Source organism: Podarcis liolepis, assembly GCF_965112155.1.
Source record: "Podarcis liolepis genome assembly, chromosome: 12".
Classification (NCBI taxonomy): domain Eukaryota; kingdom Metazoa; phylum Chordata; class Lepidosauria; order Squamata; family Lacertidae; genus Podarcis; species Podarcis liolepis.
Window position 1 is genome coordinate 7,739,337 of NC_139563.1, and position 14,123 is coordinate 7,753,459.

Below are 14,123 nucleotides of genomic sequence, written 5' to 3' on the forward strand. Positions count from 1 at the left end.
TGCAGCGGCAGCAGGAGGTCCCATTAGCTAAAGTGATGCTTCAGGTTAAGAACAGTTTCAGGTTAAGAATGGACTTCCGGAATGAATTAAATATGTAACCAGAGGTACCACTGTAATTGCATTTATATAATATAGTCCACCTTTTACTCCAAGGAGTTCAAGTTGGCGTGCAGGGAACTCCCTCTCCTCATTTAAATGGCTCAGGACCACAATACCTCAAGGACCTCCTCTTTCCATATAAAGCTACCTGGACCCTGAGTTCATCCTTCATGTGCCTCCTCCACAAGAGATCCAGAGGGTGGCAACATGAGAACGGGGCCTTCTCTGCAGTGGCTCCCCCTCTGTGGAATGCTCTCCCCAGGGAAATTTGCCTTGCGCCTTCATTATACACCTTTAGGTGCCAGGCAAAAACGTTTCTTTTCAACCAGGCCTTTGCCTGACGAGCTACATCCTATGCCCTTTTAAAATGTGTTTTTTGGGGGGAGGGGCTATTGTGTTGTTGTTTATCTTTTCATTATGTATTTTGTGGTTTTATATCTTGATTTTATTATATGTTACTTTTACCTATGACTGTTATTTAATCTGCTCTCCCCCCTTTGTTTCAGGAGCACCAGCGATCATAACATTGATCTGGATCTTTAGCAGGATTTACAAACAGAATACTGGGTGATTTATTAATTTTTTTTGCTGCTAGATTTTCACAAAATGATTACAGGGAGATGTTCCAAGTTTTCATTCAGTCTCAGAAATTTAAATGCTGAATTGATAACAAAGGGGAAAATTGGAGACATAATAGCTGAAATGTACAATATAAAATAAGATTTGAAAGAAGGTGAAGTATTGCTGAATAGGATTTTGTAAATGGGAACACAGAAAAGGGAGATGTGAGGGAGTCAGAAAAGCAGGTTATGGAAATTTTATTCATGAAACTGAATCATTTTTCATGTCTTTTTATGATTTTTTGTTTTCTGTCCTTTTTTGTATGTTTTTTTTGCCTTTTTTGGCTTTTTTTTATTGATTGTGATGGTGTTTTTCTTTTTCGGGTTGTAAATGTGAAGTTTGTTTTTTATTGTTTAAACTTTTAATAAATATTTTATAAAAAAAGAAAGAAATTTAAATGCTGAAATTTTAAAACGGGGGGGGGGGGGAACCAAGGTCTCCGGAGGTGAAATTAATGGAAGCAATAAAGGGGGGGGGGTTACATTCAGGTTTGCTTGCAATTTAAAGAGAAATTAATCCAACCAAGACACAACTATTCTTCCAAATCTGCACTTCTCTGAATTTTGTGATGCAGTTCTGTACACAAACCATGTATACAAAAATGGACATATTAGGGAAGAAGCATTTAATATGTGCATTAAAATACATATATTATAAAAATAACACAAAATGCATTTTGTTATGAAACATTGCCTGCAGGAATTGTTACGTTAGCCAAAACCGCATGCAAAAATGTGATACTAAAGAGAAATTTGCATTATGATTCTGACTAATTTTCACGAGAATTTTTTTTAATGCAACAATTACCGCAGAAATGCGGAGGACTGAATTCAATAATTATTTCAAAAGAGAAAATGAACACACAGTGAAATGGACAAATTTATCCATCCCTAATTTAGGGCACTACGACAACTGTGAATTGAGAATCGGGAATGGACATAGCTCAGCACTGAGGACCTCCTTTGTGAGAATGTCCCTGGTTTGATCTCCAACATTTTGACATAGGGAGGTCCGATTTCTGAAACTCTTGAGAGGTGCTAACAATGAGCTAGATGGATCAGTTTGTGGGGATGATTAGGGAGGCAGGAGAGGATGATATCCTTCCTAACTTGCGCTAGCAAGTTCCATATTCTAGCAGAGTTCCAAACATCCTCCTTTTCGAATTATGCAGCGATCAGCTTGTTGCTGACTCACCTGAGTCTTACTATTAAAGATTCCTTCCTGGTAAAATCCCTTCTAATCCCTCTTAAAAAGAATAAACACAAGAATCTAATTAATGTTAATACAGTCATACCTCGGGTTGAAGTAGCTTCCTTTGGGATAAGTATTTTCAGGTTGCGTGCAGCGGCGACCCGGAAGTAACAGAGCATGTTATTTCCGGGTTCCGCCATTTGCGCATGTGCAGATGTTCAAAATGACATCACACACATGCGCAGAAGCGGCTAATCGCAACCTGCGCACACGCAGATGGGCGGGCGTGGGTTGCATTCACTTCTGGATGTGAACAGGGCTTCGGAACAGATCCCATTCACATCCAGAGGTACCACTGTATAAAAGTAGATTCATTCAGGGTCACAGACATATCCCTGAAGGCAGGCTTAGGTTACATAACAACTAGAACTATTCCATAAAGAAGTTAGTCCTAAGTGACTGTGACTAAGCAGTAGCTTTTCCAAACACACAGCAACATACAAAATGGAGAAGACACACTGATCAGAACATGGAGGCCATGTGCTCCTCCATGCTAGTGTTGGGATTTTTAAGCCTTATCAGGAGAAACTGGCCATTCTCCAGGCACCCGGCTTGATAATCTCCGGTTGACCTCCCTGTCTGCATTCTCCGGCAGGATACAGGCTAGGTCGCGATCGGCGATCCTTCCCAGCGTGAGAAGAACACACCACTCTTCCCTCCCCCCCCCCAGGCAGGGGAAAGAGATAGACAGAAATGTATTTACATGCCTTTATTTCTGTCTTTGCAGCATTACAGAAAAACACGTCTGCTCTCTTCAAACTCAAGCAGCCGAGAGACAAACTCCTCCTGTACTTCCTGTACAGCTCATATTACACTCTGAGCTAATTTCCGGTGCTTTGCACTGAGAACAGACTGTCCCTCTGTTTCCCATGGAACAGTCCCAACATTCCCATTATGTTTTGCTTTCAAGCTAGCAGCTCGCGGCCGCATTGCTTTCATATCGTAACATGTACAACAGACCTCACCCTTTTCAAGTCACATGTAATGGAAGTCCGTCCCAGCTCAGGAGGAAACAGGAAGTCTTCTCCTGAGTGGTACAAAACATCCCCTAATATGTCCACTGTAGGAATGTTGTACTTGATTTCAGTTTTACATCCCAGACAGTTGGTCATCTAAATCTCTTACCTCTCTCTGGTACTGATTCTTGTGTTAAAGGAAGCAGAAATATTAAGAGTGACTGATAGCCGAGACAAGAAGGAAGGGTTTTTACATGGGTATATATTGGTACCTTCTCAAACTAAATCTGTTCCGGAAGTCCATTCTAAAACCAAAGCGTTCCAAAACCAAGGCGTGATTTCCCATAGGAAGTAATGCAAAAGGGATTAATCCGTTCCAGACTTTTAAAAACAACCCCTAAAACAGCAATTTAACATGAATTTTACTATCTAACGAGACTGTTGATTCATAAAATGAAAGCAATAAACAATGTACTGCAGTCACACCATCAATCAATTGGTAGCTGAACTGGGTTCCGCACAGTCACAAAAACGAAACGAAAGAGCCGCAAAAACAAAAACGCAAAATAAATAGCAAAAACAGACAGGCCTCAGCGTAACACTTGAAACGGAAGCGTGGTACTCAAAACGGAGCATGTTTGGCTTCCGAAAAAAGTTCACAAACTGGAACACCAAGTTACAGATAGGTAGCCGTGTTGGTCTGCCATAGTCAAAATAAAAAAATTCCTTCCAGTAGCACCTTAAAGACCAACTAAGTTAGTTCTTGGTATGAGCTTTCGTGTGCATGCACACTTCTTCAGATACACTGAAACAGAAGTTGCCAGATCCTTCTATATAGTGAGAAGGTGGGGAGGGGTATTACTCAGAAGGGTGGTGGGAATGGGAGATTGGCAGATAGCTGAGATGAGCCTGTTGACGACTCTTAACGACTGTAATAGGTCTTACAGGAAAAGACAAGGGGTGAGAAGGTGAGAAATGGCTTAGTCATGTAACAAAGACATTGGATTCTTATCCCATTATACATGACTAAGCCATTGCTCACCTTCTCACCCCTTGTCTTTTCCTGTAAGACCTATTACAGTCATTAAGAGTCGTCAACAGGCTCATCTCAGCTATCTGCCTATCTCCCATTCCCACCACCCTTCTGAGTAATACCCCTCCCCACCTTCTCACTATATAGAAGGATCTGGCAACTTCTGTTTCAGTGTATCGGAACACCAAGGCGTTTGAGAACCAAAGTACCACTGTACAAAGCACGACAGTCATCAAATGGCTGAGGAGGTGGAGGAAGTCTCTTCTTTCAAGGTAATAGACACAATTTGTTTATTTTTTGTTGGCTCTTTTAGATGCTGGGATGATGATGAGGAGAGCTTTGCAGTCCTCTGGATCATCAAAGGACCCATCCTTTTAACCGTCATAGTGAGTTTTCCTTTTGATCAAATGAATGCTTTGAAAAACAGAAAGCCCAGCAATTGTCGTCAGTCATTGGGGGGTCACTGGGCTGTGTGCCGCCCTTGCGCCCTTTGAGATGTTAAGAACCTAAGGCCCCCCTCCTTCTCTATGAAGTGGGATATTGCTCAGTCAGGGTGAGGAATTCCCCCAATTTTTGTTAGTTTGATTTGGCTGAGGAAGTACAGAGCTCCCTGATTACCATGGATGGAGATGGTTGTTTTTTGGCTGAATGTACAGATTATGGTTGCTTAGCCAGATTTTTGGGTACACAGCTCTGAACCACAGAAAACCTAGATTCCACATTCATGCAGAAGGTCCTTGACAACCCCTTGCAACAGAACCATCTGTGTTACTAAATCAAGGCCTTGCGAGTTTGCAGGGGACTTGTCAGTCATCTAAAGGGACACGGGTGGTGCTGTGGGTTAAACCACAGAGCCTAGGACTTGCTGATCAGAAGGTTGGCGGTTCAAATCCCCGCAACGGGGTGAGCTCCCGTTGCTCAGTCCCTGCTCCTGCCAACCTAGCAGTGCGAAAGCACGTCAAAGTGCAAGTAGATAATTAGGTACCGCTCCGGCGGGAAGGTAAATGGCATTTCCATGTGCTGCTCTGGTTCGCCAGAAGCGGCTTAGTCATGTTGGCCACATGACCCAGAAGCTGTACGCCTGCTCCCTCGGCCAATAAAGCAAGATAAGCTCCGCAAATCCAGAGTCAGTCGGTCACGACTGGACCTAATGATCAGGGGTCCCTTTACCTTTACCTGTCGGTCATCTATCCCACATGAACTGTTCAGTAAAGGAGATCTAGAGAAAAACCAACCCCAATTACTGGTTTTCCAGCTTCTGGCTGAAGACCTTGAGTGGAAGAAAGCTGACTACCACCACTCTAGGTACTTGGTTGTCTTCTTGCCATCAGAAATCTTCTCCAAATCTACCCTCTTGTTTTAGATTTAATAGAGAGGAAGGGCTGTATCTTACACTTGTTTCTCTCATTTGGATACAATCCGAGGTTATTTCTTGGTAAAGTAATGTGACCTGGAAATGTATTCACTAAGCTTTGGTGGATGCTGAGATTCCCTCTTGTCACTCTAGATGAACTTTGCTATCTTTCTCAACGTCATCCGGATTTTGGTGCAGAAATTAAAATCTTCAAAGACTGGAGGAAGGCATGCAAGGCATTTTGTGTAAGTGGCCAAACCTTTCATCCTCATGAGCTGGAGAGGTTAGACCCCGATTGTACAGCATACACCAGGGTTGAGCAATCTGTGGACCTCCAGATGTTGATGAGCTCCAGCTCCTATTAGCCAACAGTTGGCCAAAGATCAGGGATGGTGGACATTGCAATCTAACAGCATCTGGAAGGCCACAGCTTCTCTGTCCCTGCTGTACACTGTAAGCAGATTTCTGCCAAAGTTGTGGCTTATGTGGTAGTGGGGCAGATTCATGAAGCAGGAGGAAGGTTGAGTTGTCCCTGTACCAATCTGTGCATGGGTGGGACACCAAGAGCAGCTCTCTACCACCACCAGACCTGAACCTTGAATACCAACAGGGCTTGCTGCTGAGTTAAAACGCGTAAGTGTCAGAGACCGTGCTGAGTAGGAATGGTGGGAGTCTCCCCCTGCTCCTGATTCGGATCCTGAATCTTCCCAGGAGCAGGAGGACACAATAGATTGGGTATAGTGGTTTGCAGAGGGACATAGTTCAGAAGGCAGAAGTTGGGAAATATTGAATGGGGAACAGCTAGGACAGGGGTTGGCAAGATTTACTGGCCATGGGCCGGATCACTCCCACGGAAATTGTCCATGGGCCAGACTGGCACAGCGCGATGCCGGAAATTGCATCTGCACATGACCACGGTGCCGGAAATCACTTCTGTGCATGCCAAAAATTGCGCCTGCGCAGAAGCGATTTTCAGAGTCTGGTCATGCGCAGCCGCCATTTCTGGTGCCACTCAGCGAGTCCCCATGCCACGCTGCGCTGGTTTAGCGCAGTGCGCGGGGGACTTGCCGAGCGGGTGGCTCGGTTTGCGGGCGGCTCGTGAGCCAGTAAAATGGACTTTGTGGGCCGCATGTTGCTGACCCCTGAGCTAGGAGAAGAAACACAGGAAAAGAGAGGGTTAAAGATTCACAGTCTCTGGACAGCATTCACCCCCCTTCTCCAAAGTCTCAGAGAGTTCAGAAAGTGGCAGAACAGAAAGCACAGAGGGTACAAACTCAGATGTAGGAGCGACAAAGTTTAATAGGGACAGAAGAGGGTGGAATCCTTAATTGGGAGCACCACGATTTTAGGAGATGTGTTCTTTGTTCTCTCGCTGTGATTATTAAAGTTTATAAGAAAACTCCTTTTACTTTGTTCTGCTTATCTACTGCCATGGGGGAGAAAGCCAATTCCCTGAAGCCTGACACAGTGTCAGGAGTCCAGTTTCCCAGGTTGGTAACCCAGTAAGCATAGGTAATTAAAAAGGAGGATTTATTGCGAAAACAAACAGATAGCTCTGGACAGCTGTAACGCAGCTGCCAGCATCATCACTCAAATGGCCCTTCTGAAGACTGCTTCCAGTCTCTACAGAATATATTGAACTTTCACACCTTACATCTCTTGTTTTGCTTCCTAACAGCCCTCCCATTCGCCGACTCCTCAGATTTATTGGATCATCTCCCTCCTCTTCCTTTTCAGAGAGACTCTGTGTGTGTCTATTTGCACCTATTTGAGCTTCCGGAGAGCTTTGGCTGCGTTCTAGCCTGCTCTTCGCTACTGCCTTATCAGCTGGCCCGTCAAGGTCAGGAAGAGTCGGAGTCTGCAGCTGCCGGCTCTCCCCTGCCTGACTAACATCAAAGCCTCCCTGTTCCTGACTGCTCTCTGCAGTTGGCTGCAAACCTTCACTTGGAGCTGGCTCATTCCTGACACACAGGGGTTGTGCGGAAACCACATTCAGGAGCAGTGCACCAGAAGACTTTTCTGGTGTATTTTCTGTTCTGCTACCTCAGTGGAGGGTGACACCCTGATCCACAAGCTACGCATACCTTCCCCATGAATGAGAACTCCTGCCATCATTTTTTAATCCACCACTACCCCAGTGTTCTGTGGAAGTATTTTCCATGTTGGAAGCACCTTCCCTGCCTGAGAAACTTTGTATTCCCCTGCAGAACCCTGTCAGCAAACTGCCACCTGAGTCATCCCTGGCTGCCCCCCCCCCTCATTTCACAGGAAACACCTGTGTGGCCTTTTCTGAACTTATATCCCATCCACATTCTCTCTTTCAGGAGACTAGCAAAATCGACGTTGCTGCTCATCCCTCTCTTTGGGGCTCACTACATCATCTTTGCCTTCTTTCCAGAGAGCATTGGGATGGTCGCCAGGCTGTACATTGAGCTAGGCTTGGGTTCCTTTCAGGTAAGAGTTGGGGAGGGCTGTAGGTCAGCGGTAGAGCATCCGCTGTTGCCTGCAGAAGGTCGCATGTTCAATCCCCAATAACATCTCCTGGCAGGGCTGGAGTAAACCTCTGTCCCTGGACCCCTGGAGAGATGCTGTCCATTGGTGTGGACAATACTGAGCAAGATGAGCCAATTATCTGATGGTATAAGACGGCTCCCAGTGTTCCTATAGTATACAGCAGGCACATTCAACTCCCAAGAGACTGTGATCTATGCCCAGTATAAAAAAATCTGGCAATGATCTACACATTGTCATTGAAGGGAGGAGGAGCGTGCGTGGGGTGTGTGTGTGGAAGGGGAGGATTGCCCATAGTTGTTGAGCTTTCTCTGGGGAGGAATGACCAGGGTTGTGGATAAGGATCCCCCGGGGATGTCTGGTATACAGGAAGTCTGCAGTGCAATGGTAGAGCATCTGCCGTCCATGCAGAAAGTTAAAGCTCCAAATTGTTAGAATTCCTGCTCCGTGATTGCAGTCATGGGATTTTTGTCTATCACATGACTTTGTATGTTTTGACTCCACAGAGTGGGAAGTGACGGAGACAGGATGTTTGTGTTACTGTGTTCTGTGAAGTGGGACTATTGTCCGTTGTTCTTTTCCTCTTTGCTGTCTGATGCTAGAGAGAGAAGGAGCCATGATGCAGTGCTCCGTGTGTGTTTATATGTAAATAAAGTAGATTAGCCAAAATGCTGAGTTGATGAGGTCTGTTACGCAAGCTGCAAAGACTCTGCGGATCCCTAAGTGTGCTGATGTCTGTTGGCATCGGTCGCTGTGATGTTCGGGCAGAAGAAAGCTTTTGAAGCTCCCAAACGATTGACCAGGAGGGAGAGAGCATGCCAGTTGGGCATGTGTCTCTACCAGGGTCCTACTCGAGTGTAGGATGAGCTCCTGACACAAATATCTCTAGACAGGGCTGGGAATGTCCCCTGCCTGCAATCCTAGGAAGACTATGCCAGACAGCTGGACCTACAATTGGATGGACCAATGATCTGTCTCAGTATAAGACAAATTCCTACGCTCCTGAGAACTGGAAGCCGGAGAGGCTTGCTCCTGTTGGAAGCTATCAAAAAGCAAGCTCCTGGAGAAATAAGCATTTCCTGATGCTTTCCACTTTCTGGCTCAAAATGGGAGCATTTCCCTCTTTCAATATGTGTTTGTGTGTAGCCAAACAAGAAGAGCCCGGCTGGATCAGACCAAAGTTCACTTAGTCCAGCATCCTCTTTTCTGACATGGACCAACCAGATGTCTCTAGAAAGGTGACAAGCAGGGGCAAGAAAAGAACAGTCCTTGTGCGCAGGTGCCTTGCCAATTTTCGTATCAAGCCACATTTGTTTGGTAGGTGTGTACTTCTCCCACAATTCTCTTCTCTATCTTTCTCTTTCATAGGGCTTTGTTGTCGCTCTCCTGTACTGTTTCTTAAATGGAGAGGTAAGTGGAAATGAGAAAGTGCTGGTTTTTTGACCTATAAAGCCTTATGCAGCTCAGGACCCCAGTACCAGGGGCGTAGGAAGGGGTGTGTGGTGGGGGCGGTCAGCCCCGGTTGTCATCCCAGAGGGGGGTGACAAAATCCCACTGGGCAGATCATGCCGCTGTGCCACGATCAGACACCCACCAGGAGGATCGCGCCACTGTGCCGATTGCCCTGCCCCTTGGGTGGATCGTTCCCACCCCTGGGTGCATGGCATGTGCACCACTCCGGGTACCCGAGCAGCTAGCTCCGCCACTGCCCAGTACCTGAAGGACCATCTCCCCCCCCCCCAGTGAATGTACCAGACCTGGCAATCATCACCTGAGACCCTTCTCCATGTGCCCCCTGTTCAGAAGGTCTGGAAGGTGGCAACACAAGATCAGGGCCTCTTCAGTGGTGACTCCTCGCTTGGCACATTTTGCTGGTCCCGAGGGTTAACCGTGCGGCAAGGTCCAAGTCCAGTCCGAGGTCGAGGGTGCGGTATGGAGGCTGTCCATCAAAGCTGAAGCTGGGTCCAAGGCAGGGAGTCGGGTGAGGTCAGGAACTCAGGCAGGAACAAACTACCAACAACGTTGCTTCTGCAACTTGGGACTGGGGCTGGCTGGCTTTTATCTGCCCCGAGGCACAGGGTGGCCCTGATCCTCTGGTGACTTGCCTCTCCTGGCCTGGAGGCGAGCACTCCTCCTGCAGGAACTTAGTTCCCTCCACCTCTCTGCCCTGAGCCTCTGCAGCTCAGAAGAGGCTGAAGGGTTACCGGACACTGAGGCAACCTCAGCTTCCCCTGACGGGGCTGAGAGTGGAGCACCTGCAGGCAATGGGTCCTCCATCACCTCAGGAGCCAGAGCAGACTCAGCTGGTGCCTGCACCTGAGGATCCAGCACAGGTGAGGACCCTTCAGGCTCAGCTGGTTCTGGAGGCGGGGACTCCTGTGCAGGCTGGGATTCCTCAGGTTCAGCCTCTGAGTCTGAATCCCAGGCCATCACACACATGCTCTTCCTGGAGAGGCTTACCAGGCACTGTCATTACCTAGCTTTATGTGCCAGGCGCCTGCATGTTTCTCTCACCCCACCCCCAGGCCTTTGGCTCTTAACTACCTCCTGGAGTGGTTGGGATGCTTTAACTCAGGTTCTTAGAAATAAAAATAGGGTTTAGTTTTTTATTTATTCTCTTTAATGCTGGTTTTAATGCATGTGTTTGTTTGTTTGTTTGTTTGTTTGTTTGTTTGTTTGTTTGTTTGTGTATTGTAAGTCACTTTAAGTTACTTTGGTCAGAAAGTGGCCAACACATGGAATAAGTAAACAAATAAATAAGATAGAACAAAAACTGGAAAGGTGATGTAATCCCCACAAAAACCGATTGGCAAGCAAAGATGATAGAATATTCAGAACTTGCAAGGATGACTGGGAGAATAAGAGGAGATTCTAACCAGAAATTTAGTAAAGATTGGACAATGTTCAAAGAATATCTTAAAAAGACTGTAATAGCACAAATCTCTTGGCAGATTTGGATTGAGTCTTGAAGTTTAAGGAAATTATAAGGTTAAAACTTTTTCCTGATAATTAACTGAAAAGAATAATAAAAATGAAGTGCATATAGACTAGTAAGGTATAAAAAGCACAATGAGGTGAATCGGAAGTTAAGGGGTAATGAGGGACGTGGGTGGCACTGTGGTCTAAACCACAGAGCCTAGGGCTTGCCAATCAGAAGGTCGGCGGTTCGAATCCCCGCGACGGGGTGAGCTCCCGTTGCTCAATCCCAGCTCCTGCCAACCTAGCAGTTTGAAAGCACGTCAAAGTGCAAGTCGGATAACTCCATACTCTCCAACATTTCTCCGATGAAAATAATAATAATAATAATAATAATAATAATAATAATAATAATACCCCACCCTCCCCGGCCAAGATCAGGCTTAGGGTGGCTAACACTGAATATAAATATAGTAAAACAAAACAAAACAAAAAACCCCAAAACCAGTTGATTACAATATAAGTTAGAGTACAGTTTAAAATGCAACTTAAATAGGGACATCTTTAGGAAAAGTGGGACATTCCAGGATCAAATCAGAAACCAAGATGGCGTCTCTAAATCAGGGATGTCCCTTGAAAATAGGGACACTTCGAGGGTCTGACGTTAGGGGCTGTGTTTTGACTCTGTCCCAGTTGTAAGCCTCCATTTCCTTTCCTGCTGTTGCTTCCTCCATCTTAGGTCCAGGCCGAGTTCAAGAAATGCCTCCGGAAGTGGCACTACCGACATTACCTCAGCTTTGCCCGGGTGCATCGGCGCCTCTCCAGAGATAACAGCCCTGTTAATTACGTCACACAGTTATCTATGCTGGACAGAATCAGTCCCAAGAGGGGCGCCTGTCAGAATGGCCTGTCCTCTGTCTGAAGATGTTCCTCGCTTTCATGACCTCCAGGGTTTGGGGGGAGGGACTCAGCCCCCTTGTTCCAGCAGAAGTGGCAGCTGTATCAGAAGACTTCCACCCTACAAGTGCCCTATGGGACCTAGAAGCCTTCAGACAGAAATTGCTAAGTCAGGGTCAGGTTGGCTGGCTGTTGTGATGTGGGTACCTCAGACCACACATCCTTTGCAGGAGGGTTTGTGCAATTAAAGTATATTGAAGGGCTCTCTGCTGTCCGAGTAGAACAAAGCCACTAAAATAAAAATAAAAATGGATGTTTTGCAGTTAGGAAAGTGACAGGGAACTCCATGACTAATTCATGGGAATGTGGAGGGATTAGGGGGTTGTGGGGATGTTGGGGAAGATGAAAGCAGGGGCCTGCAAGAACCTGCAGAATAAGAGAAGATGTTTTCATAATTCTGCAGAAGGTGAAAAGGGTGCTTAGCAGCAATGTGTAAGAGGAGGAAGGGGTAGGAGATTTCCAAAGGGGTGGTCTGTGTGCAAGGAAGTTTCCACAAAAGGATGAGGGTGGATTTGAGGTTGGAGGTGAAGACAGGGGTGAAGTGGGGCTACAGAGTAGAAAAGAGAAGTGGCTCCAGAAATCCCGTTAGGGAGGTGAAAAGCAAGCTTCGTTGTTTCCACGGGATGGGAAGGGGAAGCTCTAGGGGAAGGGGAAAGTAGGGGAAATGGCAAGCAGAACAAGCAGGGGCACAACCCCCTAGTATCAAATAAATATGCTGATATCAGAAATGCAGTCTGGCCATGTGTTTGTGTGTGTGTTGCTTTAAATAAAAAACCCAGAAACATGGCAGATGAAGATGATGGATTTTTCGGAGCTAGCCGACCTGACTGGAAGAATCAGCGACCAGAAGGAGGAGGACTAACAGGAAGAATGAATGAAATTTAAAGACTATTTAGTTAAATATGTTTAGTTAATTTAATTGGAAAAGCTTGTAAATACCAGATAGGCTGAGGATTTTAATATGTAATGTGATGAATTAATATGTTGTAATGCTGAATTGAAAAGAAAGAAAGATGCTAAGTGAATAAGTTTACTTTATAAAAATATTGGTTTTGGAAAACCGTTATAAAATGATATACATTGAAATACAACCAGGGGGATACGAGGAAGTTACTTAACAATGTTACTAACGTTGGTTTAAATATAGTGGAGATTTATGTTTGTTTGTTCATTTGTTTGTTTGTTTGAATTTTTTGGGGGGAACCCATTTTTTTGAAAAAAACAACAACAACCCAGAAACAAGTCACAACAAATCTTTTATTGTTATTATTACATCTTGCTTTTAATAACATATATTCTCAAACTCCAAAATATATCTCACAGTGGGGGCAGGGGGCGGGGCATAGCACTGTTGAAATGCGAAAAAGATCTTGTTTATTTACATCGCCTTGAAAAGCAGTTCTGCCTCCGGGTTTCTACTGCTCCGAAGGTTTACAAAGGGAAACGGTCACCTCAAACAGTGCCCTGCCCGCCCATTCGCCATGTTCATTTTTAAAATTATTGATATTATTATTTTTTACATTCAGCATAAGGAGAACGCTTGAGCAGAGGCCCCATTAGAAACAATGACATTGCTGGCATAACTCTTGGCTCTGGGTACACCTTCAGCATGAGCTCCCCAAAAATGGTTCATGGGAACCCCAAAAGTATCAGAGGGTGCAATCCTGAGCACTTCAGAAGTAACAGGTGAGGCTTACCCTCAAGCAAGTGTGCACAGGGTCACAAAACAAGTCAGCTCTTTAAGGACACCATTGTAGGAAGTGGGGGCTTGTAGCACAGGGGAGGAATTTAATATACACATAGAGAACCAGTTCTTGAAGAACTTTTGGCACTGGTGAAAGGCATTAGATGGATGGCACTAGAAACTGAAGTTTCCACATTTTCTATTAAACAGGAAATGTTGAGAACTCCAGTTTAGTGATCCATTATTGTCAATCCCTAGGTTCTGGATGCTTCAACATCAAAGGAGGAATCCTGAGACATCAAGGATCTTAGATGATCCTGACTGCACATCATCTATGAAAGCAGACATTGGCCTGGCTCACACATAGACCACTCAACCATGCTTTATTAAACAATGAGTTATTAGTGTTATGTGTGATTCCTGCCCAGTTGCTTCACTATTATTTGTTTCCTGCCAACAAAACACAATCTGAGGCCATGGTTTGCTGTTGTCTAACAACCCTGGTTTGTTTTAAACTATTGCTTGGCCTTATGTTAGAACCCAGCACCAGTCCTTAACCATGTTTTGGAACCAGATACTCTTCAGAGTGCAAAGGTGAGGCAACAGCAGCTGGAAAACAGGAGATACGAGCCACGGTTTGTTTGGTTGTCTGTTTCACAACTCTTGGCAAACTCATGGTTTGTTAAGCAAACCTTGACTTAAACCAACCATGTCTTAGCATTATGTGCGTACCAGGTCTCA

The 14,123-nt window shown here is 45.4% G+C and overlaps 2 protein-coding genes across 2 annotated transcripts in view; one reads left to right on the forward strand and one right to left on the reverse strand.

The window, feature by feature from the left end:
- The window catches only part of LOC310689413 (vasoactive intestinal polypeptide receptor 1-like), a 39,423-nt gene extending 26,562 nt beyond the window's left edge, over positions 1–12,861 (forward strand). The window contains exons 8-13 of the mRNA XM_083467099.1: positions 606–666; positions 4,274–4,346; positions 5,468–5,559; positions 7,639–7,768; positions 9,194–9,235; positions 11,481–12,861. Of these exons, the coding sequence (XP_083323225.1) occupies positions 606–666; positions 4,274–4,346; positions 5,468–5,559; positions 7,639–7,768; positions 9,194–9,235; positions 11,481–11,663 (581 nt within the window). The 3' untranslated portion in view covers positions 11,664–12,861. The remainder of the gene's footprint in view (positions 1–605; positions 667–4,273; positions 4,347–5,467; positions 5,560–7,638; positions 7,769–9,193; positions 9,236–11,480) is intronic.
- GHRHR (growth hormone releasing hormone receptor) overlaps positions 1–14,123 on the reverse strand; it is a 395,967-nt gene that overhangs the window by 16,087 nt on the left and 365,757 nt on the right. The gene's annotated exons all lie outside the window — the stretch shown is intronic.